At 42.3% G+C, this 25297-nt stretch overlaps 1 protein-coding gene across 1 annotated transcript; it reads right to left on the bottom strand.

Moving 5' to 3' along the window:
* Nucleotides 1-5269: 5269 nt before the first annotated feature.
* LOC117227820 (uncharacterized) lies at nucleotides 5270-23570 on the bottom strand. The gene is made up of 8 exons (XM_033483345.2): nucleotides 21797-23570; nucleotides 21268-21334; nucleotides 19614-20159; nucleotides 18290-18449; nucleotides 11578-11594; nucleotides 7974-8101; nucleotides 7117-7354; nucleotides 5270-5668 (listed from the first exon to the last, which is right to left on the bottom strand). Exons 1-8 carry the CDS (start codon nucleotides 21809-21811, stop codon nucleotides 5496-5498), a joined length of 1344 nt encoding a protein of 447 aa, XP_033339236.2. The 5' UTR covers nucleotides 21812-23570; the 3' UTR covers nucleotides 5270-5495.
* Nucleotides 23571-25297: the final 1727 nt, after the last annotated feature.

The following is a 25297-nucleotide window of genomic DNA, read 5'->3' as shown; positions in this document are numbered from 1 at the left end:
CATTTATCACTTCGACGATGCCGGCAGAAGACACGGAAACTTGCACGGTGCTCGTGCAACCGGCGGAAGTTGTTTGCTGCGGAGTTGTTTGGACGGAATAGTGAATCGTTCGCTGATTCGCAGTTTAAGGACAAATTAATTTGGGTCCTTCCACCCCTTTGGAATTAACTGTATTCTATAGTAATTTCTCGTGGAAATGCTGTATTTCGGGTTACTGTGAATTTTCTGGTACTATGCCTATGTGATTTATTGCTACGTCCTCCCCTCTTTGGAATTAACTATATTGTATAGTAATTTCTCCTGGAAATGCTATATTTTGGATTGCTGTGAATTTCTCGGTGCTGGTGCTACGCCTATGTGATTTATTGCTACGTCCTCCCCCTCTTTGAAATTAACTATATTGTATAGTAATTTCTCCTGGAAATGCTATATTTTGGATTGCTGTGAATTTCCCGGTGCTGGTACTACGCCTATGTGATTTATTGCTACGTCCTCCCCCCCCTTTGAAATTAACTATATTAATAGTAATTTCTCCCGGAAATGCTATATTTCGGATTGCTGTGAATTTCCCGGTGCTGGTACTACGCCTATGTGATTTATTGCTACGTCGATGCAAATTCCAGAAAGATACAAAATGATCTGTTTGAATGTAAGTCAGATAAGAAAAACCGCGGAGATATAAGGTTCGTGGTAGGTAGTAGTCACGTGACCGTCGAATCGTGTCACATGGCTTCCGAATTGCCTTCGAATCGCGTCGCATGGCCTTCGAATTGCCTTCGAATCGTGGCAAGTAATTAGAAATAAAAACGTTAAGTAATCGTAAGGAATTAATGGGTGCACCTTCTACAGTAATTTCACCCTAATATGCGCTCAGATGGCGCACAAAAATGGACAATTTCGGAACGGGAGGTACGATTATTCGAGCCTCGCGGCTCGTATTTATGGTTGTCCCGTTATATAGTCCCGTTTTTCTTTATTTGGGAAATAAACAAGCTTCACGGTTATCCGGGAGAGAACAAGCCGTGATTCACGGGACACAGTTTATTGAGCGGGCCGATCATTTATCGTCGCGGCAGTAAGTTGCGCGAAAAATGTCCCACCTTGTTGACTTCGGTGCAAGAAAGTCGGCTCTTCAATCGTTGATATTTTATACTAATCTCTCTCTCTCTCTCTCTCTCTCTCTCTCTCTCTCTCTCTCTCTCTCTCTCTCTCTCTCTCTCTCTCTCTCTTGAAACATTGCGCGTCGATTCCGCGGCGTTAAGTCTTCGTTGTCTCCGAAGCGATTTGCGTGCAGTAATTTCTCCGTAATTCGCGCTCCGATTGCGCATAAAAATGGACAATTTAGAAAGAGGAGACACGATTAATAGTGCCACACGACTCGTTTTTATAGTCACCGACTGCGAACAACTACAAAAACGAGCCGCGAGGCTCGAACGATCGTATCTCCTCTCCCCAAATTGTCCATTCTCGCGCGCAATCCGAGCGCGAATCCGGGAGAAATTACTGTACGTACTTCGTATGCCGACTGCGATCGCCTCGAAGTTCTCAACCTTCGTCGTCAGCGTCGAGTCGAAGCACCGTCGGGTTAACCGAGGCGATTTTCTGCGCAGGCAAGAAGGTGGCAGGCGAATACACCGTGAAGGAACCGGGCGGCAACGTGAGGGTGGTGAAGTACCACGCGGATCCCCACGGCGGGTTCTTCGCGTACGTTCACAATTCCAACGGGAACAACCACGAAGGCGGCACCTACGGCGGCCACGGACACGGGCACGGGCACTATTGAAACGGCGGCCGGGATCATCGTCGGCGAAGGAAACCAAGGACTCGTCGATCTACAAAGCAGCTTGTTACTCGAGGATTATCTTCGCTCCGATTATCGAATATTTGACGGCGCGTACCAAAGAGACTCTGAAGAAGCGCCCAGCTAGCTCTAGGTTCTTGTTAGCCACGGATCATGTTTGTTGTTATCGTTGTTAACTCTTGAATACAGTATCGAGGTTACAGTCGAGGTTATCCCTGAACGCTGGGGCTTTTACGAGCCAAGGAATTTCCAGATGGAACTGAACACCCGAATCTACAGGTACGTCCCGGCTGCCTGTGAAAATATGAAAGCCGTAACAATCACGGTATCGCCGCAATAAAGTTATCTCCGCCGGCGAAATACGGGGTCCGTGATATTTTTATCGGTCACCCTCGCGAGGGTGGGTTCCCGGGGAACGGGGGTTCCCGTAATGTCCTCGTAAAACGCCTAATGCCTCGTTGCATCCGTAATTCCAACGGGTCGAAAGACCCGTCATTGTTCCCGGGATCTTTAACATTCCCAATTATTGCCGGCGGCCTTTTGTTCCCGCCGCGTTCCAAGGCGCGCCGTTTCGTTCGACACGATATTGTTCGACTCTATTCGCTGCTCGACAGTGAACCCTGCCGAACGGTCGCGCAACGCACGCAGCTTTTATCGCAGCTTTCCGCGGAAACCTTATAGTCTCGAGGGTCGCGCGCTTTCCTCGCGACGACGCCGCTGTACCGACGCACTCGCGAATTTTTTACTGCGCTCCTACCGATTCGGCTTAAACGAATTTTTTATCGCGAATGAAACACGTGATAAACTTATTTATACCGGAGTCATTCCGCGCGCGTATTTATTCGCCGGGAAATAAAACCGCGTCGCATTTTCTAGCCGCCGCGCCGCGACTCCGCCGGAGCGCCGCGCCGCGGCGGCGCGTCGTCGCCCGACTTTTCGCCGGTAACGGGATCCGAAAATTAGCTCGTCGAGCTCTCGCTTCGCTTTAGCCCATTAACGCTGGCTGCGCCCGAAGAAGCGTAATCGTGATTTCCGCGAACAATCTGCCTGAGAGAAGCTCGGAGGAATTTTTTATCCGTCGATTGTTTACGCTGGCGAGCCACTTTTCCGAAACGATAATCGAATCTTCGTCCGGCAGACAATGTTGCCGCGGTATCGTGAACATTAATTGTACTGGAAGTACGAAAGTATCGTACATTTAATCGGTTAACTGTGTTCGACGAGTATACTCGTCGCGGAGGAGCGGCAGTATTTTGTGACACGACGAGTATACTCGTCGCGCGTGAAAAGTACACTCGTCATGGAGAAGCGGCAGTATTTTATGTCGCGACGAGTATACTCGTCGCGTGTGAAAAATAGCGACCTCCCTTCAAAATAGGGAGTTCGCTTAACCAGTTAACTGTGTTCTACGAGTATACTCGTCACGGAGAATCAGCAGTACTTTTTGTCGCGACGAGTTTACTCGTCGCGTGTTAAAAGTACACTCGTCATGGAGAAGCTGCAGTATTTTGTGTCACGACGAATATACTCGTCATGAAGAAGCGGCAGAGTATACTCGACGAGTATACTCGTCGCGCGTAAAAAGCAGCGCGATCATTGGCTATTTAAATTGCGATTTTAGTGAAATGAGAAACATATTGTCAAATTTCAAGATGTGTTGAATAATTTTAGTTCTGCGGCATTGTTTACGAGTTATTAACGAAAAACACTGACCGACATCGTGACCAACAATTTCGAACAGCAAATGCATCCTCAAGTAAATGGATGAATTCGCTGTCAATGATATTCTTTGGAATTCTTAAACAAACATATCCTGCATGTTCTTTAACGCGATTATTTGTTATTGAATTACCTTCGCGAATCGAGGCGTGAATTTTCTTAAAATTGTCACTGTCACGTGGTACGAAAAAAGAAATCGGAAAGTTCACGCTCCGTGTCTTGTTCGTTGATTCGAACGCGACATGGTGCCCCCCTCGGGGTGTGGGATGGGGGGTCGGTTTACTGGAGCAAATATCACAGTAACCACTTGTTCGACGTCTGCCACCCAAATCTTTCCTTTTAGAACACACATCGCGGTCCCTTTTTGCACCTTTCCTGATTATATGAAGTTTCCTGTTCAATATAATTCCAGAAATTCATTGAAAAACTCTTATTTCATCCTGAAGAAAAATCTTCTACGAATTGATCGACTAAAATCTTTCGATATTGCAAATGTGCGACAGTGCTTTCTTCTGTTTTTTTTATCGTGCTGTAGAGTTTTGTGGAGATAATTACTCAATAATGAAGCAATAATTAATCGATAATTATAACGAGCAATACTGAACAAATTAGCGATGTCTTCAGAGCCAACGGAGCGCTGAGGGCTAAATTACTCTTCTCTCACGAGAGTTTTTAGGGCTCAATTTTGCCGCTGGTCGCGTTAAAAAGATCGACGAACCGCCCGAATTAGGCTGATTGTTACCTGTACAATCGAGAAACGTGTACCGAGGGCCGGCAACGACGCGCGATCGCTGTTTCAAGAGCATGCCGGACGCGAGACCATAAAAACCCGCAGATACCTAATGCGGGACAATTTTCCGCGGAGCGATCGTAAAAGAATTCCAGCGGATAACTGGGGTCGCGGTGATTCGCAGGGAATTCGAGCACCTCCTCCAGCCTCTGCGCGCCCCCCCCCGCGGGGGAAAAATAGGTCCACCGAGATGGTGGTCGGCGGCTGAATTTAGGGAATCGATTGAACGTCTCTGCGAAGTACTGCCTCCGGTTCCCATTAACCCAGAAAAATGAAGCCTTAATGACCACGGGCTGGTTGGTCCGTCCTTTTCTATTAATACATTTAACGAGCCCCCGGCAGAGAGGAGGTCTGCCGCCGCGGCCCGCCTTGTTGTAATGCGAGAATGCACGTGATTCGTGTTGCCGCTGCATAATCTCGCGAGTTACCGTTCGTCCGGTTCCGTTTGGACACCGAAACGATACAATTACTTCTAGAGATAAGGGGCCGGGCTCACGCGGGATAAATAAATGGACGGGTTGCGTGCATATTGGGTTAACTTAACGAGACGGATGACCGTTCTAAGCTGGGCCCTACGCGTTCGGTCACGTAGTCGGGACACGAGGGTCACGGCGACGATCTTTGGCCCCCGCTGAAATTGATTTTCATTTACAACGACCCGGGGCTCCTTCGGATCTCTCATCTCCGAGATCTCCAGGAGCTGATTATTGGCGAGCTGTGGACTTTAATCCCTTCGTTCTCCTGGCCTTGCGAGCGTAGATTGCGAACGTTGATCGACACGCGAACAGGGTCCATTCGACCTCCGCGAGAAGTTTACCGTGTGATAAATGAATAAAAATCAATCTCTTCCGAAATGTAACTTCGTGTCTCTTTGGTACACGATGTTACGTATTCAAAGTCACAGCGTTTAGGAATAATAACCTCGATCGGGAACGGGGCCGCGCAGTGAAACAAGGGAACACGTTGTAGCGTACGATACTGTATTCAAGAGTTAACAACGATAACAACAAACATAATCCATGGCTAACAAGAACCTAGAGCTAGCTGGGCGCTTCTTCAGAGTCTCTTTGGTACGCGCCGTCAAATATTCGATAATCGGAGCGAAGATAATCCTCGAGTAACAAGCTGCTTTGTAGATCGACGAGTCCTTGGTTTCCTTTGCCGACGATGATCCCGGCCGCCGTTTCAATAGTGCCCGTGCCCGTGTCCGTGGCCGCCGTAGGTGCCGCCCTCGTGGTTGTTCCCGTTGGAATTGTGAACGTACGCGAAGAACCCGCCGTGGGGATCCGCGTGGTACTTCACCACCCTTACGTTGCCGCCCGGTTCCTTCACGGTGTATTCGCCTGCCACCTTCTTGCCTGCGCAGAAAATCGCCTCGGTTAACCCGACGGTGCTTCGACTCGACGCTGACGACGAAGGTTGAGAACTTCGAGGCGATCGCAGTCGGCGCACGAAGTACGTACAGTAATTTCTCCCGGATTCGCGCTCGGATTGCGCGCGAGAATGGACAATTTGGGGAGAGGAGATACGATTGTTCGAGCCTCGCGGCTCGTTTTTATAGTTGTCCGCAGTCGGTGACTATAAAAACGAGACGCCAGGCTCGAGTAATCGTGTCTCCTCTTTCTAAATTGTCCATTTTCGTGCGCAATCAGAGCGCGAATTAGGCAGAGATTACTGTGTTCGTGCACCTTTTAAAACGGAATAGCTTTTTTATAATTGGACCGAGCAATCTAAATTTGTTGGAATGATGGAGAGATCAGTTGACTAGGCAACGGAAGAATTGTTTTCATAAACTGCAATTGTTCGGCATGGTAAAAGAATTAGAAGATGAGGTTTTTCCAATTTTTCTATCCTAGCCTATAATGAAAATTTCAAAAAAATAATTAATTTTTATAGATCTCGGTAACTTATATACATGCTGAAATTTTCATTGAAACCGGTTGACCTTATATGACCTAATCTCGCGATATTCTTGAATTCAACAATTACCTTCACATAAGCCTCGATAGCAAATAAATTTACGAACCGAGATTTATAGCAATTTTGCATCCTACTACCGCACGATTCCAATGATTTTATATGACATGATTTCGCGATGTTCGTGAATTCAAAGAACATTTGCGTTGCCAAAGAGTTTGTTTTACCCTATTCTATTAAATATACATATAACACCCTAATGATACCCTAATGAAACATAAAAGTGTCCAAATATGAAAGAACGACATTTCTAAGAATCTAATACACTTCCACACTGTCCATGTTGCTAAAATTTAGATCTTCGCTAATAATCTGTAGTCTCGAGTAACAATAAAATAACATCAATCATAATCATAAAAAGCAACGAAGAAAAATTCATATAAATCCTCAATCGAGATTAAAATCTATACTCCCTTCAAAACAAGCTCTTTTCTGTGACGAATGAAGTTCGCCCACGCTAAATCAGTATCATACAACATCGCCTATTCCATTTTCTCCCGAAAACAAAACTAAAATATAAGACAACTGCTATTTAACTGCAACCGAATTCGACCGGAAAATGAATGCCCGCATACTTCGCAGCCGGCGGCGCATCAGGCGACACCCGGTATACGGGGGTGCACGATCTTGCCAGCAAGAGAGAAATATAATAAATCGACCTGTTGAGCGGAATTTATTTGCATCTATAATTTACTTTCCACCGCGGCGGCGATCCTCGGGGCCGGGCGATAGCCGAGCCACCGTTATTACAGAAAATAAGAAACCCGGCCGGAAGATTTACGTCGCGGACCCGCACGAATAAGTTTCGCTACCGACTTCGTCGACTCACCGTCCCTGTGCTCCTTCTGTCCATGATGGTCGCCGGTGTGATGGTCGTCGACGCCGTACGAGAACTCGTACTTCGGATGAGCGACGTAGTCGACGTGATGATGGCCGTGCTTGTCGTGCGACGAGACTTCGTGGTGAGGCCCCTCGACGGGCCCGTGGAAATGGGCGAAACTGTGCGCGTGACCGGCCGATCCGCTCTCGACCAGGCCGAGAACCAGCGCGCCGAGGATCAAAGCGACCTGTCGAGCGAAACAGCAATTAATTAACGAAAAATCTCACCGAACAAGCGAGTTACAGCAATGTCTCCCTTACTGACGCTCGGATTGTCTCCACTAAATTGGCATATCATTTGGGAAGAGGAGATACGATTGTTCGAGCCTTGCGGTGTATTTTTATAGTTACAAATTGCCCACAATTATAACTATATTGTAATCGTATCTCCTCTTCACAAATTGTCCAATTTAGTGGAGACAATCTGAGCGTCAGTAAGGGAGACATTACTGTAATTCCGTTGCGTTCCGTCGACGCGACGTTTCCGCGATCGCCGCGTTCTCGTCTAACAATAAATATTTATTATATATATATATATATATTATTATATATTATTATATATATACTATATATATAATAATATATATATATATATATATATATATATATATATATATATATATATATATATATATTAATATTATATACTATAATATAGTATATATATAATATATATAATAATATATATTACATTTGCCCGGAAAATCCAGGAATATCGCGAGATTAATCGGCGTAAGTATCGGCGAGCCGATTCGGCGGCGCGAACTCGAACGAAAGAATTATGCGACCGACGCCTATGTCTCGTACCTTGATTACCATATTGCCGGCGTTCGCGAGATAGCAAATGGAGAATGATACCTCCGCAGACCGCCGACCGTCGTTTATATACCGTCGATCCCGCCGGTTTTTGGCAGGCCGGGTTTCGCCGCGATATTCTTATTTAACCGTCGCCGATGCAACAACGTACGTCGAACGTTACACAGTCGTCGAAAAAAGCGGCGCGCGCGTGCCGATCGGATCTCGCCGGTGCCGAGAAACGTCGCGTTTCTTTGACAACGTTTAACATAACCGTTCACGCGGATGGACCGTTCGCGCGGCGTTTCACCGAAACGGCCGTCGATTCCGCTCTATTGATCTCGTCACGGAAGAAGTTTTTTTTTCCGCGCGGGACCGCTGTTTGTTGCGCGCGCGCGAAAAAAAAGCAGCGATCCTACGAAACGTCACGGTGATGAACCGACGGTAAATCAAGCACAAAGGCAACCGTGTTTTGGTCACCGGTTTTGATCACCCGACAAACATTCGTTTAATTCCGAGTTAAATAAATGTCAAGCCGCGGCACCGACAAACCCATTGTGCGGAGGATCCGCGATGCCGGGGTATTACAGGTTGTTGTTTTGTACCGGGATTACGATAGTTTAATACCAATCGTTGTATGTACGTGCACGATACTTTTGAACGAACAAATTTCACGTAGCGACGAGTTTTCATTGTTCGCCGTGCGAACTCGTCTATTATTGGACGTTCTGCAGCCGCGCCCTTGATAAGGGTAGCCAAATAGGTTTATACTTAATTTATACTTATTAGTATATTATAGCATATTATTTATACTCATTGGTATTGTATAGTATATTATTTGTACTTATTAGTATAGTATAGTAGTATACTTGTAGAGCATAGTAATATTAGTATAGTATATTAGTACACTTATAGTAGTATAGTAGTATTAGTAAACTATATTAGTATACTTATACTAGTATAGTAGTATTAATATACTATATTAGTATACTTATACTAGTATAGTAGTATTAACATACTATATTAGAATATATATAGTAGTATAGTAATATAGTATATTAGTATACTTATAGTAATATACTAGTATTAGTAAACTATAATAGTATACTTATAGTAGCATGATAGTATTAGTAAACTATATTAGTATACTTATACTAGTATGGTAGTATTAGTAAGCTATATTAGTATACTTATACTAGTATGGTAGTATTAGTAAACTATATTAGTATACTTATAGTAGTATTGTAGTATTAGTAAACACTATATTAGTATATTTATAGTAGTATTGTAGTATTAGTAAACTATATTAGTATACTAATAGTAGTATTAGTATAGAGAGAGTATAGTTTCATACTTATAGTAGTATATTAGTATTATTAAAATATAATAGTATACTTACAGTAATATTGTAGTATTAGTAAGCTATATTAGCGTATTTATAGTAGTACTGTAGTATTAGTAAACTATATTAGTATACTTATAGTAGTATAGTAGAACTAGTAAACTATATTAGCACACTTATAGTAGTGTGGTAGTATTAATAAACTATATTAATTATTAGTAAACTACTTATAATAGCATTAGTATATTTGTAGTAGTATAGTAGTATTAGTAAATTTACAGTAGTATAGTAGTATTAGTATACTTATAATAGTACAGTATTATCTGTATAGTTGTATACTTATTAGTATATACTACAGTACATTACATATTATATTATTAGTACTACAGAGTACATTATTTATACTTATTACTATTTATACTTAAAAATCCCTACTTATGCTTAGTCACACTTATTTCTTCGCCCTGTCTACACGCGTCGGAGAAACGCTCGAACAACATTTAAAAATTAAAAGTTCTCTGACATTATTTCACGGGAATCTCTGTACGAACCGACTTTCGCGTTCCCAGCAGTTGGCATTTTTCCGCGGACCGTGTCTCATCGTGGCCGGAAAACTCGGCCCGTTCTCCGCCGCCGTGAAATAAACATCGGAGATTGCGTAGCCCGCCACATATTTGCGATCCACATTCCCGAATCGGGTTCCGTGACATCGGAGGGTGGAGGGGGAGGGGGAAGGCGGAGGTGGAGCACGGTTTTCAAGGAACCTTTTAAGGATTTCGAACTTTCATGAGGGCTTTCGAAGTACTTATGCTTTCCGGCCGACCATCCCCCGAGCGAACCCCGCGCGCTGCCAACCAACCCCCATCCCCCTCCCCCCGCGAAGTAGCTGGATCGCGGCAGCGACGACGTTTCGCCTAGCGGAACTTTTAAGTCAACGTTTAATCAGGTCCGAAATTGTCAAAGTGGGACAGAAGTTTACATCTCGCGGAACTTTTTACTTATTCGACAGGCGAGATTAAAAGTTTCCCCCGGAGCATCGTAATTAATACAGGTATCCAGGCTAACCGCCTTTGTTTTATCTGGGAAGACGTTCCCGGTTGGTCAAACGGTCGCTCATTCGATTACCGCCGCGAACATCTCGCTATCTTGTTTGCCCTTTTACTCTTCGAAATTTCTTTCGGTGACGAACTGGTGAGCGAATTTTAGGAAGCGGAAGCTGAATGCTTAATGTATCTCTTCTTTTAATTTTCTTGTAATTTTTTTTTTCATTTTCTTACGGTTTTATACTTCGTTGATTCGCCCCTGCATTTCGAGCTGACTTTTTAAGCGAATTACAAACAATGCCCTGTTAGTCGTACGAACATTTTCAAGCAGTAAACTCCAGATGTTTATGTAAGATAAATATTGCTTGTATCGACTGTACAAAACAAGAGCGAGAGAGAAGAGTGTACTTCTTCTTTCGGTGGTCCCAATACACTGAAAATAGTGTGACAAGATTCTTGAAATTTTTTATTAATTTTGAAATATCTTCTCGCGACAAAAAGACTGTGAATGAATTTCAGGAAACAGAAACTGAATGTTAATGTGCCTCTTCTTTCAATTTTTCTCTAATTTTCTTCTAATTTTCTTTTTAATTTTCTTCTAATTTTCTTTTAATTTTCTTTTCAATTTTTCTCTAATTTTCTTTTTAATTTTTCTCTAATTTTCTTTTTAATTTTTCTCTAATTTTCTTTTAATTTTCTTACAATTTTGTACTTCGTTGATTCGCCCCTGCAATTCGAGCTGACTTTTTAAGCGAATTACAAACAATTCCCTGTTAATCGTACGAACATATTCAACCAGTAAACTCCAGACGTCCATGCAAAATAAATATTGCCTGCATCGACTGTACAAAACAAGAGCGAGAGAAGAATGCGCTTCTTCTTTCGATAGTCTCTCAATACACCGAAAATAACGTAACAAGTTTCTTAAAACTTTGTCTTCCTCTTGAAATTTCTTCTCGTGACAAATAGACCGTGAACGAATTTTAGGAAGCAGAAGCTGAATGTTATATCGCACCTCTTCTAATTTGCTTTTAATTTCCTTTTTAACTTTCTTACAGTCCTCGACTTCGTTGATTCCACCCTGCATTCCAAGCTGACTTTCTAAGCGAGCTACAATCGATGTCCTGCTGATCGTGTGCACATTTTTCAAGGAGTAGACCGCGGATGTTCATGCAAAATGAATATACAGCCTGCACGAATCGCACGAAACAATGGCGAAAGAAGAATGTACCTCTTCTTCTCAATGCACTGAAAATAGCGTAACAGGATTCTTACATTCTTCCGATTATCTTCGCTCGCACGTTTTTCCCATAAATCCGATAAAAATACCACAATCTTGCATGATCGTATTATTTATGCGACATAATAATAGATATGCTGAAACGAGAAATTGTCTCAGCGTAATCCCGGAAACCACAGTTTCTGGTTACAGTAATGTCTCCCTAATTGACGCTCAGATTGTCCACAGAAATGGACAATTTGGGAAACGGAGAGATACGATTATTCGAGCCTTGCGGCTCGTTTTTATAGTTATGTTATATTATATTATATATATTATAATATTATATATATATATTATAATATTAGGTTATATTAATTACTATACTATACTATACTCATATTATATTAATTATAATATAATATTTACTGTTCGACGAGAACGCGGCGATCGCGAGAACGTCGCGTCGACGGAACACAACGGAATTAGTAATGTCTCCCTTACTGACGCTCAGATTGTCTCCACTAAATTGGACAATTTGGGAGGAGGAGATACGATTATTCGAGCTTTGTGGCTCGTTTTTTATAATTGTTGACAATCGGTAACTATAAAAAACGAGTCGCAAGGCTCGAATAATGGTATCTCCTCTTCCCGAATTGTCCATTTTTCTGGACAATCTGAGCGTCAATTAGGGAGACATTACTGTGCATCGCGACGAAACAGAAATAGAAACGCGGGACAGCATCCTCCGAACAGCGGCGAACGAAAGTTGTGCAAACCTAACAGAACACGCCGCGTAGAGTTTTGTTAATTGAAAGTGCTTGAGAACGCAGCAAAACATTTAATTTGACTGCGTTGACACATTTACATACGCCCGTAATAACCGGCGACGCTTTTGCCAGAAGTTATGTGGAACGTTCAATGAGCGACAGAGACAATGGTGTCCCGGCGTTCCTTGCGGTGCATTTAGCCCGACGAGTGCGCGCGACGCAGAACAGAATTCGAGTGCACTGGTTCGATCAAAGGTAGAAACGTCGCGCGGAATTGAAGTAGTCGAAAAGGTGGCGGCGCCCATGCGTGAAGAATTTCGCTCGCGTTCGTCGTCGCGCGCGCCGCCAAATTCTAATTGGCTTAATTCTCGTCGAGAGGGTGCGGTGACGTTGTTGAAATAACGAGGGACCGTACGACATTCTTAACCCTTCTATGGTGATTCGGATCTGCAGGGTAGATATACAGGGTGTCCCAAAAATGTCTCGCAATCCGAAATGGGAGATGCCTGAGGTTATTTCAAGTAACTTTTTCCTTTGCGAAAATGCGATCCGCGGCTTCGTTTGCGAGTTATTGACGAATAAATACTGACCAATGAGAGGCGAGCTCGGCTGGCGCGCGGCAGTCCAGCCAACGAGCGCACGGTGCCTAGTTACGTTCATTGGCTCGGCTGGCGCGAGAGCTCGCGAGCTTGCCTCTTATTGGTCAGTATTAATTCGTTAATAACTCGCAAACGAAGCCGCGAATCGCATTTTCGCAAAGGAAAAAGTTACTTCAAATGACCTCAGGAATCCCTCATTTCCTGGAAGTGCCATAATTTTTGGATATCCTGTATATGATTCAGATCGTGTATATTGAGCTCGTATAACCTCTTTAACTATCACCTTATTGGAAGCAAATTGACTTTGCTCTAAAATTTGTCTAAATAAATAAATACTCAAGTTAATATATAGCTATATATGTAAATACACATAAATAAATAAAGTCGATATAGTGAGGCTTCACGTGAAGTTTCCGCGATTTATAAATTATTTAGGTTACATTTTACAGTATCCTTGGTGTATCTACATACAATGGCTTTGTTATTAGCAACAATTGTTGATGCAACTTGGAATGATAGAAAATTGTACAGAATGCGTTTGTTCCTAAATGAATTGAGAGATGAACAGATGAATCATCGAAGCGACAACAATCCGATAAAGCGAATACTGTACCTCAAAAGCCGACCGAAAAAGCGAAATACAAATATTGTTCGTAAACTAACGACAATGAAACAATTATGATGTGCGTAAAATGCAAAAAAAACAGATTCGTAAAAACCACGTATTTCTATTATATTATAGTAACTGGAAAAATTTGAGATATTTTCAATCTACTAATTCTACTGTATTTTCATGTTAACACATTATGTGCGGATGAGGTATTACTTTCCCACATTTTTTATTTTGTTATATATTTGAAATAGTCCTCCTTTGGAAAATCTAAAAAACCTGGTTAAATGTTTTCTGTTTTGAAAAGTGAATTTTTTTCAATTTTACCGATTTTTCCCCGCTGGGCGTGTCAGTGAAGCTCGATCTGCGACCCGCGCAAAATATGTCAACCCTTTGAAATTTAACTCGAAATTCAAAATACTTTTTCTGACCTATGATATTTCCATTTTATGGAAATAATTTTATTTCACATCTGTTTATATGTATAAAATTGTATTTTATAACTTGTGCGACGGTTACACTTTTAACAATTTTTTTTTTAAATATAAACAAATTTCATAATGTTAAAAATATTCTGAAATGTGACACATAACAATTTTCAAGCACGCCTTAGAGTCGCCATTCGAGTGTTAATTATTATAGGATTAGGGTTAATTATTATATTCTTCCCTATAATAAGTAGACTGCGGGTATTTTTGTGCAAAATAAAAAGTTTCCTCGTCGATTATATAAAACAGAAGTTAAATAAACATGTATTTCTTCCTTTTAATGACATTATTACAACGATGATAATGCAACAGTATTTGTAAATTCTTTTCGTATCTTCGCTGTTCTATATTTGCTTTGCTTTATAATAATTGTATAAATTATTATAAATTAATTAAATTATTAAGAAGAAAAATGATTAAAAATTAATAATAAATAATTCTATAATATTATAATTCTATAATATATAATTCTATAATATTATTATTATATATACAATTCTATAATATAATAATAACTATATAAAAACATTGTATCATATTATAAAACAGTTCCCAAAGACATGCAAGTATTTTTTTAGCCGAGCCCACCCGAGCCGAGCGCCATTAGTGTAAGTTTCCATTTCCACTTACCAACCGTAAGTGGCTTAATTAAATAAGCGCATTTGTTCTAAACGGACTGGCGGAGGGTGGCGAGATCTTTGCCACCTCGGTGCTAACCAATAGAAGACCGGGTCGAGGGTGCCGGGACACTCGACTTTCCCCGGGGGTGTCCCTCAGCCGCGATGAAAAAGTTATATCGCACACTCGGCTGGTAATCCATCCGTTTACTTCGGTAACGACTATATCGATCCAAGCTGCGCGGTGCAGCGCGCACTCGTGCACGGAATGGATATGCGTCATTTGTGCGTGAGCTTGCAAGCGGCGGCGGGCACGCTCGCTCGTTCGCTCGCTCGCTCTGCGACGAATTCGAGCTTCGAGAGAACGCCAACCCTGCACCCCTCCCCTCCCCCTTGCTCTCGCTCCCTCCTGCACCGCCACGGTTTGCTAAATATTTACACCGCAATTAGCTAACCGCAAACACGCGCCGAAATCATAAATGTCCGCGATTGCCCTCCCTCCCTCCCTCCCTACATGGCCGACCAGGCGACCCGAATTGGTTCAATGAAGTAACGCAGACGGCATTGTGCGGCGACCGCGAAACGAATTCATTGAGACATTCGGTAAATATTGGCACCGACAACAGGTAATCATCCCGGCGCAACGAAAAACAACGCGATGCGGCACGCTGCGCTTTTGCTGGCCCGAAGACGAACCGGCGATGCGGTTCACCGGTTACCCGCGGCGGCGCCGCCGCGCTTCAGAGCGCGCGAGAATGTTATGTGTCGCGAGAATCGAGCGGCGACGAGTATACTCGTCGAACACGGAGTGAGCGTTGTTGTTAAAATGTTGGATCAGAAAGACGGTTTTAGTTTATAAAGAGTTAACGACTTCGTTAATAATTGTTCGTGACGAGTATACTCGTCGGGATATGACATATTGTCACTTCTCTGTGACGAGTATACTCGTCGTGATACAAAGTACTGTTATTACTTCGTGACGAGTATACTCGTCGTGATACAAAATACTGTTATTACTTCGTGACGAGTATACTCGTCGCGATACAAAATACTGCCACTTCTCCGTGACGAGTATATTTGTCGTGACACAAAATATATTGCCACTTCTCCATGACGAGTATATTCGTCATAACTCAACATACTGCCACTTCTCCATGACGAGTATACTCTTCAAACACAACTAACTAGAGAGATATTTCTCACTCTTTCTCTCTCTCTCTCTCTCTCTCTCTATTTCTCTCTCTTTATACTTCTCTCTCTCCCTAAATATATATGAGAAAGAGGGAGAGAGATATTTAGGGAGAGAGAGAGAGAAATATATATATTTAGGAAGAGTGAGAGAGAGGAATGTATATATACAGGGTGTCCCAAAAATGTCTCGCAACTCGAAAGTCACTGTTTTCGTTAATAATTCGTTAACGGTGCCTCGGAGAACATTTTTGTAAAGGAAGAAGTTGCTTCAAATGATCCGAGGAATCCGCCATTTCCGGAATGCGAGACATTTTTGGGACACCCTGTATATATTTAGGGAGAGAGAGAGAGAGAGAGAGAGAGAGAGAGAGAGGGAGAGATCGCAACGGCAAAGGGGTGCGACGGATCATTGTGTCGACCTCGCGACGAACAGCCCAGCTCAAGTAGAAACGCCGAGTATTACAAACGCCGACGACTGGCTGGCTGGGGGAGAAGGACGATGATGTACTCAGGAGACTAATTACTTTTAACAAGCTTCGAATGCCGTCTGATTATCGCAGGAATCGTCGATGCAAGAACAACGCGCGGAGCTGGAAGCCGTCGTCGTCGCACGCCGTCCGGTGCATCGTTGCAGAAAACAGGGTAGTCACGTGGGCCGGACGAGCGGCGTCGAACACGGCGAGAGATCTATTCTTTTTCCGTTCCGTTTCTTCTCTTCTTTCTTTCTTTCTTTCTCCTTCTTTTTCTTTTTATTTAGAGGCCAAGCGATGCAGCCGTTTGTATTCGACGCGTCGCACCTTTCCGCCCCTTCGCTCTCACAACGCGGCGGGCGCGCGTAATTAGTTTGCGCTCGCGTTCGTGCTTGTTCGCGATGGGTGCGCGCGTTCTTTAGCCCACGTTGGAATCCGGCGACCATCGCCAACCGGGCCGTTTCCGTTTAATTCCGTATTATCCTGTGCCGTCTTCTTCGGCTCTGGTCGCGGCCCCCTTCCGGCCCCCTTCCGGCACCCTTCCGGCCCCGGAATTAACTTCTTCCTCGCCGACGCATCTCCAACATTTTCGTGCTCCGCGATCGCAAATTACTCTCGCGCCAGTATGGGAGATGGTGGCGTGGCAGGGGGTGGGGGTGAGGGTAGGCGGGGCGGCTCGGTCGCGGAAAAAGTTGAAAGAATTTTAGCTAATTAATTAGACGACGGAGCACTCCGCACGGAAAGTTTCGCGCAGAGACCAAAGAAGAAATATTTAAAGGCGAGGCATACCCCGTTTTAATTACTCGTTCCTCAAGACGAGCAAGCACTCGGCGCATCTTTGTTGGCCCACTCCTCAAAGGAGCCTCCTCCTCCTCCTCCTCGCCGGCCTCCGTTCCCGGAAGTTGCCGACCTCTCTCTCTCTCTCACTCTCTCTCTCTCTCTCTCTCTCTCTCTCTCTCTCTCTCTCTCTCTCTCTCTCTCTCGGTGAGCCGTGTCTACTCAATATCATCTACTACGCAAACTTAGCGGAAATTGTCGAAGCGTATGCGCGATGCAATTACTGGCGATGGAAATTGGCGGCGGAATTGGCGGCGTCGTAGGGGAGGAGCGGGGGGTCAGTTGCGAAACCTGTGTTGCGATCTCTTTACACTTGCCTCGGGCATGCTTCTTGCGATTGTGCGAATGCACTAGGGTGGGGGAGCCAGTTACTGTGGGGTAGCCACATTGCTGCGCCTTTTGTTTATTTACAAGCACGATTAACTTTAGGTTTTTATATAGATTAAGACATGTCAAATTTTTTCGTTTGAATCCAATCGACTGTTTTATTTGTTAAAATTGAACGTGTAAAAGATCGAAATTCTTAACTCGCTACATAAATTATTTCAATTTTTTTTATGTGAATTGAAGATTACGAAAAAGCCTGTCTTATATTTATTTATAATATAATATTGATTTATTATAATATTTATATTTTACATATATTATTTATTATGATTAATTAAATATAATTTAATAAAAGATATTATTATATATTATTTATTATAATATTTATAATATAATATAACCAAGTATCGGGCGTCCCGAATCAGGAAGTTTATTTTCAATTTGTTCCTAAAACTTTGTGTATATTTTTGTTTCACACTCTAACAAAATTGCTACATTCTCTACTTTCTTATATATATAGATTAATTTACGTTTGAGTCTTAAAAGCTGCGAGGTCTAAAAAAAAATGTGTAAAGAAAGAAGGAATTAAAACATTAGATATTGATATATTCAATAATAAACACGTAACAGTGTTTACACCAACAATGATCCTTTATTACGAATTCAGTCGAATCCACAACGTAACAACAGCGAAATATTTGATCAAACAACAACCGCTCCAGAAATAACGATAACAAAATAAAAACAAAAACATCAACATAACGCATATTACACTTAGCTAAAGGTAAATAAATCGTTTCTCGTTTCGTCGGTTTCAATCCTTGTGACCGCCATGATGGCCTCCACCGGAGTGATCGTTTCCACCGAGATTGTGAACATGAGCGGTGAATCCGCTGTGGGGGTCAGAATGGTACTTCACGATTCTCACGTTGCCACCGGGCTCGTGTACTTCGTACTGTCCATGGACAGTCTTCCCTGCAATTTTATGAAAACGTTAGTTCCAAAGTCGTTGAAGCTAAACACAGTTGCAAAACGACAGAGAATGAAAAATATTAGGCTGTTCAGAATATTTTTCTTAATATTCAGAATATTCTTCTTAATATTCAAAATATTCTTCTTAATATTCAGAATATTCTTCTTAATATTCAGAATATTCTTCTTAATATTCAGAATATTCTCCTTAATATTCAGAATATTCTTCTTAATATTCAAAATATTCTTTTTAATATTCAGAATATTCTCCTTAATATTCAGAATATTCTTCTTAATATTCAAAATATTCTTCTTAATATTCAGAATATTCTTCTTAATATTCAAAATATTCTTTTTAATATTCAGAATATTCTCCTTAATATTCAGAATATTCTTCTTAATATTCAAAATATTCTTTTTAATATTCAGAATATTCTTCTTAATATTCAAAACATTCTTTTTAATATTCAGAATATTTTTCTTAATATTCAGAATATTTTTCTTAATATTCAGAATATTCTTCTTAATATTCAGAATATTCTTCAATAATATTGATGGTATGTATATATATATTCTTCAATATCATCAATATATTAAATACAATATATAATAATAAAAATTAATAATAATAATTATCAATTATTATTAATTTGTATTGTTATATTATATATATTGTATTTATTATCATGATGATGTTATTCAAGAACATATATAGAATAGAATATATTTCGCATTGTATAAGAATATATAGATAACATCACGAATATTATTATGTAAATAATACATATAATATAGCGCGAAAAATAACAAACAAAAAGAGAGCAATAATGTTAAAAAAAAGTCCGCAATTTCACATTTTAGAATCTAAAACCTAATAAACAAATTCCTCCCCGAAAAAACTTGAAAGTCTAAAGATCCGCCGAAAGTGGGGAACGTCTGAAGCGAAGTAGCGAGATGTCTCCGCGCGCTTCCACGAAGTTCGCCGGGGAAAAATATTAAAGTTGGCGTGCCGGAAGCCTGTCGTCAGGCGAATTTGCTAGTTCTAATTAAGAGCAAGGCCGGCCGTCCAATTAATTCGAGATTCTAATTAAGAGCACCGAGATCGGGTCTCGGTACGGTTTCTTGCCGGTGCTCGATCAATGTGCTTTCTAAACTCGGCGTGTGTACCGTCGCGATGCTCCTTCTGCGAATGATGATCCTTGGTGTGCTTGTCGTCGACGCCGTAGGCGTAATGGGCCTCAGGATAGGCCACGTAGTCGTGGTGAACCTTTCCGTGTTTGTCTTTCCAGGAGATCTCTTGATGATGACCGGAGACCGGCCCGGCGAAATGGTGGTAGGAATGCGCGTGACCGCCGCCGCCGCCTCCGTGACCTCCGCCTCCGTGACCTCCGCCGCCGTGACCTCCGCCTCCGTGACCTCCGCCTCCGTGACCTCCGCCTCCGTGACCTCCGCCTCCGTGACCTCCGCCTCCGTGACCGCCACTTTTGGACCCGCCAATTTCGTGGCCGCTACGTCCGCGACTTTCGTGGCTGTCATCGCCTCCGTAACCTCCACGATATCCGCCGCTGTGACCCTCGCCTCCGAATTCGTCACTGTGGCCCCCGTAATCGCCGCCATGGCCGCCACCATGGCCGCCACCATAGCCGCCGCCACCGTGGCCTCCTCCACCTCCGCCATGTCCGGTCTTCGCTATGCTACCGGAGCCATAGTCGTCTAAAGCGAAACAATTGTACAAAGTGTAGAAAATTATGGTATAGTTAATTAAAACCGGATGGTTGAGTTACAGTCGAACACAAAAGTGTTCGTACACCTTTTAAAATGCAATAACCTTTTTGCAACTGGACTGAATAACTTGAATTTTTTTATAATAGATAATGGAGGAATTAGTATACTAGATAATGACCAAAGTGTCTTTTTTAAATTTTGCTATTATTTGGAGCGAGAGAAAAAAAATAAGAAACTCTCATTTCCTTGAACTTTCTTATCTGACCTTGTAACGAAAATATAAATAAATATGATAAAAAAATATAATAAAATATGAATAATATATATAATATAAATAGTAATATATATATATATATAATAATAATATATAATATAAATAATATAAATAAAATATAATATAATAATACAATTTTCAGTATGCACATAAATTACCGAGACCTATGAGAGTCATTTTTTAAATTTTCGTTCATAATAATTCGATAAAATTGTTTAAAAACGAGAGTCCTTTTACTTTCTTATTTTTTTGTCATTCCAAGTAATAGCAAAATTAAAAAAAAGCATCGTCTGGTAAATTAGTCCCGCTATCATCTGAAAAAAATTCAAGTCCCTTTTTAAAGTCCCCTAGTCCACTTTTTAAAAAGTCATCGCTCTTTGAAAAGGTGCTTTAAAGCAATTTAAAAACGAGAGTTCTTTTATTTTTGTTTCATCATTCCAAGTAATAACAAAGCAAATTAACTGGTAAATTAGTTCTGCTATATCGTCTTTAAAAAAATTCAAGTCCCTTTTTAACGCTAAACCTACCGCGGTCAAAGTGACCGCTTTCTTATTTTGCAATTCTGCGATGTTCCGAAACTCTTTCGTGGAAAACGCTCGAATAAGTTATATTATTGGAGCAAGTTTCACAATAAAAACTTTACAAATTCTAAATAAATTCGATCTTCTCACTTTTGTGAAGCAGTACATGCCAGTTAAGTATTACTGCTTGGTAGGTTTAGCGTTAAAGTCCCCTAGTCCACTTTTAAAAAAAAGTGATCGCGCTTTAAAAAGGTGCACGAACAGTTTCGCGGGCCACTGAACGTGGCCGATGCTACGATACCTTTGTGACGAGCCAACGAAAGACCGTGAACGGCCGCGATCGAAGCCAGTGCGAGGATGATCAGTTTCTGAAACGACGAAAGATCTGAGGCCCGGCGGTATTCCGGTGGAAAATCGGCGACGCGAAATTTCGTTCGAGGCGACGGCACCGCGGGCCAGAAAATTGCTAAGGGAGGGCCATTATTTTTCGGCGAACAGGGGGAGAATTCGGGTGGCAGCCGGAAACGGACGTCCTCGGCAGTCGCATAAAGACCTCTGAAACACGCCGCGCTCTTACTTTACGGTCACGACTTTGTAATACTTTGCCCGCGCGGCGGCCGCGCGGTAATCCGTTTTACGAAAGCTGGCGCGCTCCCTTTTTTTTTCTTTTTCTTTTTGAACCGATGCGCGCCCGGAATTGGAGCGATCGATCGGATTTAAGCCGGCCCGCTCGGACTCGCTCTCTCGTTACGACCGGAAAATTTCGGAACTGCCGGATGATGATCGCGATAATCCACGTTTCGAACGAAGACGCGCGCGTGGTTGTATACCTCGGCCAGCGCCATGTTGCTTCCTGCGGAGGAACCAGCGGTGAACTGGTTAAGCGATCGCGAAAATCGCGTTTTATAGCAATGCTCGCCGAAAAAGGACTGTCCCGTTGGAGCATTAATTTGTTCGTCACACCCCGTCGTTGGACGCGACCGACCGAGGAAGAGAGTCGTAATCGTTACGTTAATAGCGACGTAACGGGCCCCGGTTTTCGTCACCGAGTCGCCATTGTTGCGGCGCGGCGCGAATGGCCGCGAAGAAAAATCGATTGCAAAATATCGGACAAAAGCGAAATTGTCGCCTTCCGATTTAACGATCGCTGCTCGAAGACGCCCGGATACGAATCGACGGGTTTACGAATGAAAATGAAATTGAATTTTCTCGTGGATTCCTCTCTTTCTCTCGCTCTCCCGCGGCACACGCGATCGCTCGGTGATTTACGCGGGCCTCGCGCGAACGGCAATTTTAATTTCAAGTCGTACTCGTAACTATCCGACGGCCCCCGGCCAGGTACACACGCGAGCGAGTGTTCGCCACCCCCCGATGCTTTAGTAGTTTTAATCAGCCCGAAAATCCGCGATAATTCCAAAATTATAGGGCTGCAATTATTCGCGGGCAGGCCGGGCCCGGGCCGCGCGGCCGAACCCATTAAAGAAACGGCCCTATCATATATTCGATCGGCGCATGCAAATTGGACTGTCCTGATTAATGAGCTATAAATTGCGCATTTTCGACGATAGAGCGAACGAGTGTCAATATGTCGGCTGAACGGCCGCGTCCCAGCGTGGCAATACAGTTTATTGTTGAATTTATTGCATTTCCGCGCACCGACCGACCCGCATGATACATTCATACACGGCTGAATTGTAATCTATCGATTCGACGGAAAGTCAAATAATCTGTCCCCTCTCTCTCTCTCTCTCCCTCTCCCGCCCGCCGCTCCGCCGAGCCCCGGTCGACCGACGGATTCGATTATTATCGCCGCCTAGATAGCGCCGCGCCGCGACGATAAATGAAATACTTTTAATGAATTTCCTCATGAATTATGAAAAACCGTCGAGCCGAAATTGGCCGTATTGGCGTGACCGTTTCGTCGTCCGCGGATCCGCGATTATGCGAGCGCGAGTTTTTCTGATTCGGTGACTTCTCTCTCTCCCCGGCGCGGCGCGGCGGTTTTTTCTTTTGCTCGGCAAAGGAAACTATTGGAAAAGGATTATGCACGGTCCGATGAATAATTAGAATGGGTTTTGCGCAACGACAATGTTCCAAGTGTTTAATACTTTCGTCGGCGGCCGTTCGGATCTTGCGGGGGCCCCGCCGTTAATGACGCGGAAATTCCACGACGACCGATCCCCGATCCGCAAAGAAACGGCGAAATTACCGCACCGATTTCCGCTGAAAAAGCGCCGCGCCGCGCCGGCACGATCGGTTGTAATTATGTGCATGCGCCCGGCGAGCGAACTGCGGCGACGCCGCCTGGCAAACGGGACTCTCGATTAATCGAGAACTCGAAGCGCGAAACAAATTAATTCTCTCGTATGTATTGTTTTGGGGGATTCTATAACGCGAAGGGTTGTTACCGTGCAATTAAGAGGGGAATTCGTTCAATTCGCGTTTCATTTGGATCGCGCGCTTGTCCGCGGTCACAGGTACGCTCGGCCCTTCTTCGTTGCTCGTTTGATAGAATCCGACCGTGGGCTGTCCAACGAGGCGAGAGATTAGATAAGAGATTAGATATTAGATAATAAAAAAGTTAATTATTAATATAATAATATTAATATAATTATTTCATTATAATTATATTAATATAATTATTTCATTATAGTTATATTAATATAACTATCCCATTATAATAATATTAATATAATTATTTTATTATAATAATACGATACAATTATTAATATAATTATATTAACCTAGAAAGTTGCTTATTCTCAATATAATATAGAATTATTCCTTGACAATATAAATACAGGGTGTCCCAAAAATGTCTCTCAATCCAGAAATAAGGATTTCTGAGATCATTTGAAGCAACTTTTTCCTTTACAAAAATGTTCTCCGAGGCATCGTTAACGAGTTATTAACAAAAAGACACTGGTCAATGAGAGGCGAGCTCGACTGGCGCGAGGCGGCCCAGCCAACGAGCGCGCGACGCCCAGTTCCGCTCATTGGCTCAGCCGCCTCGCGTCAGTTGATCTCGGCTCTCATTGGTCACTGTTTTTCGCTAGTAACTCGTAAACGAAGCCACGGATTGCATTTTCGCTAAGGAAAAAGTTACTTCAAATGACCTGAGGAATCTCTCATTTCCAGATTGCGAGACATTGTTGACATACTGTATATCTAAATGAAATTTGAAAATTGAAATTCCGCCTCGGCTTTCTTGTCAGAGCCATCGATGAAGGACCAGTCCAAGTTATCTCCTGAATAACTGACCGGCTGATATAAGCTGACCCGCTTATCGGCTGCCTTAGTGTACCAATCACGTGAACTCTTTGTTTACTTCTACCTTCTCGCCTCGTTGAACGGCTTATAGAATACTGTTTACTATCTGCTGTCCTTATCAGCAATATTTATGCAATCTATTGGAAGGTGTCCAAAGTAGATTTTTGTAACTTACAGCCTTCCGCTTGGGCTGTCCGATAGCATATTTTAATCACGATCTGTCTAATATACAATGTAGATAATTGATTAAAGCTACCTAGTTTGTTTAAGTTAAATACGAATTCCTGCTCGCTGTGAACTGGATCTGGATTTTATCTTAAATCACATCAAACTTTATACGACTATCATAAATTTGTAATCTTCTCCACTATGTCATCCTACGTTTAGTACTTTCTTGTAATAATACTACTTCTGTACATTTGTTAATCTATTTATCTAAACCAAAGGATATATTCCCCGCGGATAAATAAATAACTAAAGAAAGAAAGAAAGAAAGAAAGAAAGAAAGAAAGAAAGAAAAAAAGACCCTATATTAGCGAATCAACTTCGACCCAACAGTCAAGGTTATATTCAAGATTATTATCTCCTCCACTATGTCATCCTACGTTTAGTACTTTCTTGTAATAATACTACTTCTGCACATTTGTTAATCTATTTGTCTAAACCAAAGGATATATTCCCCGCGGATAAATAAATAAGTAAAGAAAGAAAGAAAGAAAGAAAGAAAGAAAGAAAGAAAGAAAAAAAGACCCTATATTAGCGAATCAACTTCGACCCAACAGTCAAGGTTATATTCAAGATTATTATCTCCTCCACTATGTCATCCTACGTTCAGTACTTTCTTGTAATAATACTACTTCTGTACATTTGTTAATCTATTTGTCTAAACCAAAGGATATATTTCCCACAAAGAAATAAGTAACTAAAGAAAGAAAGAAAAAAGGAAGAAAAAAATGACTGTATATTAACGAATCAACTTCGACCCGACACTCGAGCATCGAATTTAATATTTATCGTTCCCCCGGCTGGTTTTAATATTTATCGAAGCGCGGCTGGTATTG

Source organism: Megalopta genalis, chromosome 8, assembly GCF_051020955.1.
Source record: "Megalopta genalis isolate 19385.01 chromosome 8, iyMegGena1_principal, whole genome shotgun sequence".
In the NCBI taxonomy this organism is placed as follows: Eukaryota; Metazoa; Arthropoda; class Insecta; order Hymenoptera; family Halictidae; genus Megalopta; species Megalopta genalis.
The sequence above is the reverse complement of the archived record's forward strand: the minus strand, read 5'-3'. Positions and strand labels throughout refer to the sequence as shown.

Coding starts and splice junctions, on each gene's coding strand:
- LOC117227820 (XM_033483345.2), bottom strand. Junction 20,160..21,267: donor TTCGTTGGCTCGTCACAAAG/GTATCGTAGCAT, acceptor GTTTCGCTTTAG/ACGACTATGGCTCCGGTAGC. Junction 5,669..7,116: donor ACAGAAGGAGCACAGGGACG/GTGAGTCGACGA, acceptor TTTTCTGCGCAG/GCAAGAAGGTGGCAGGCGAA.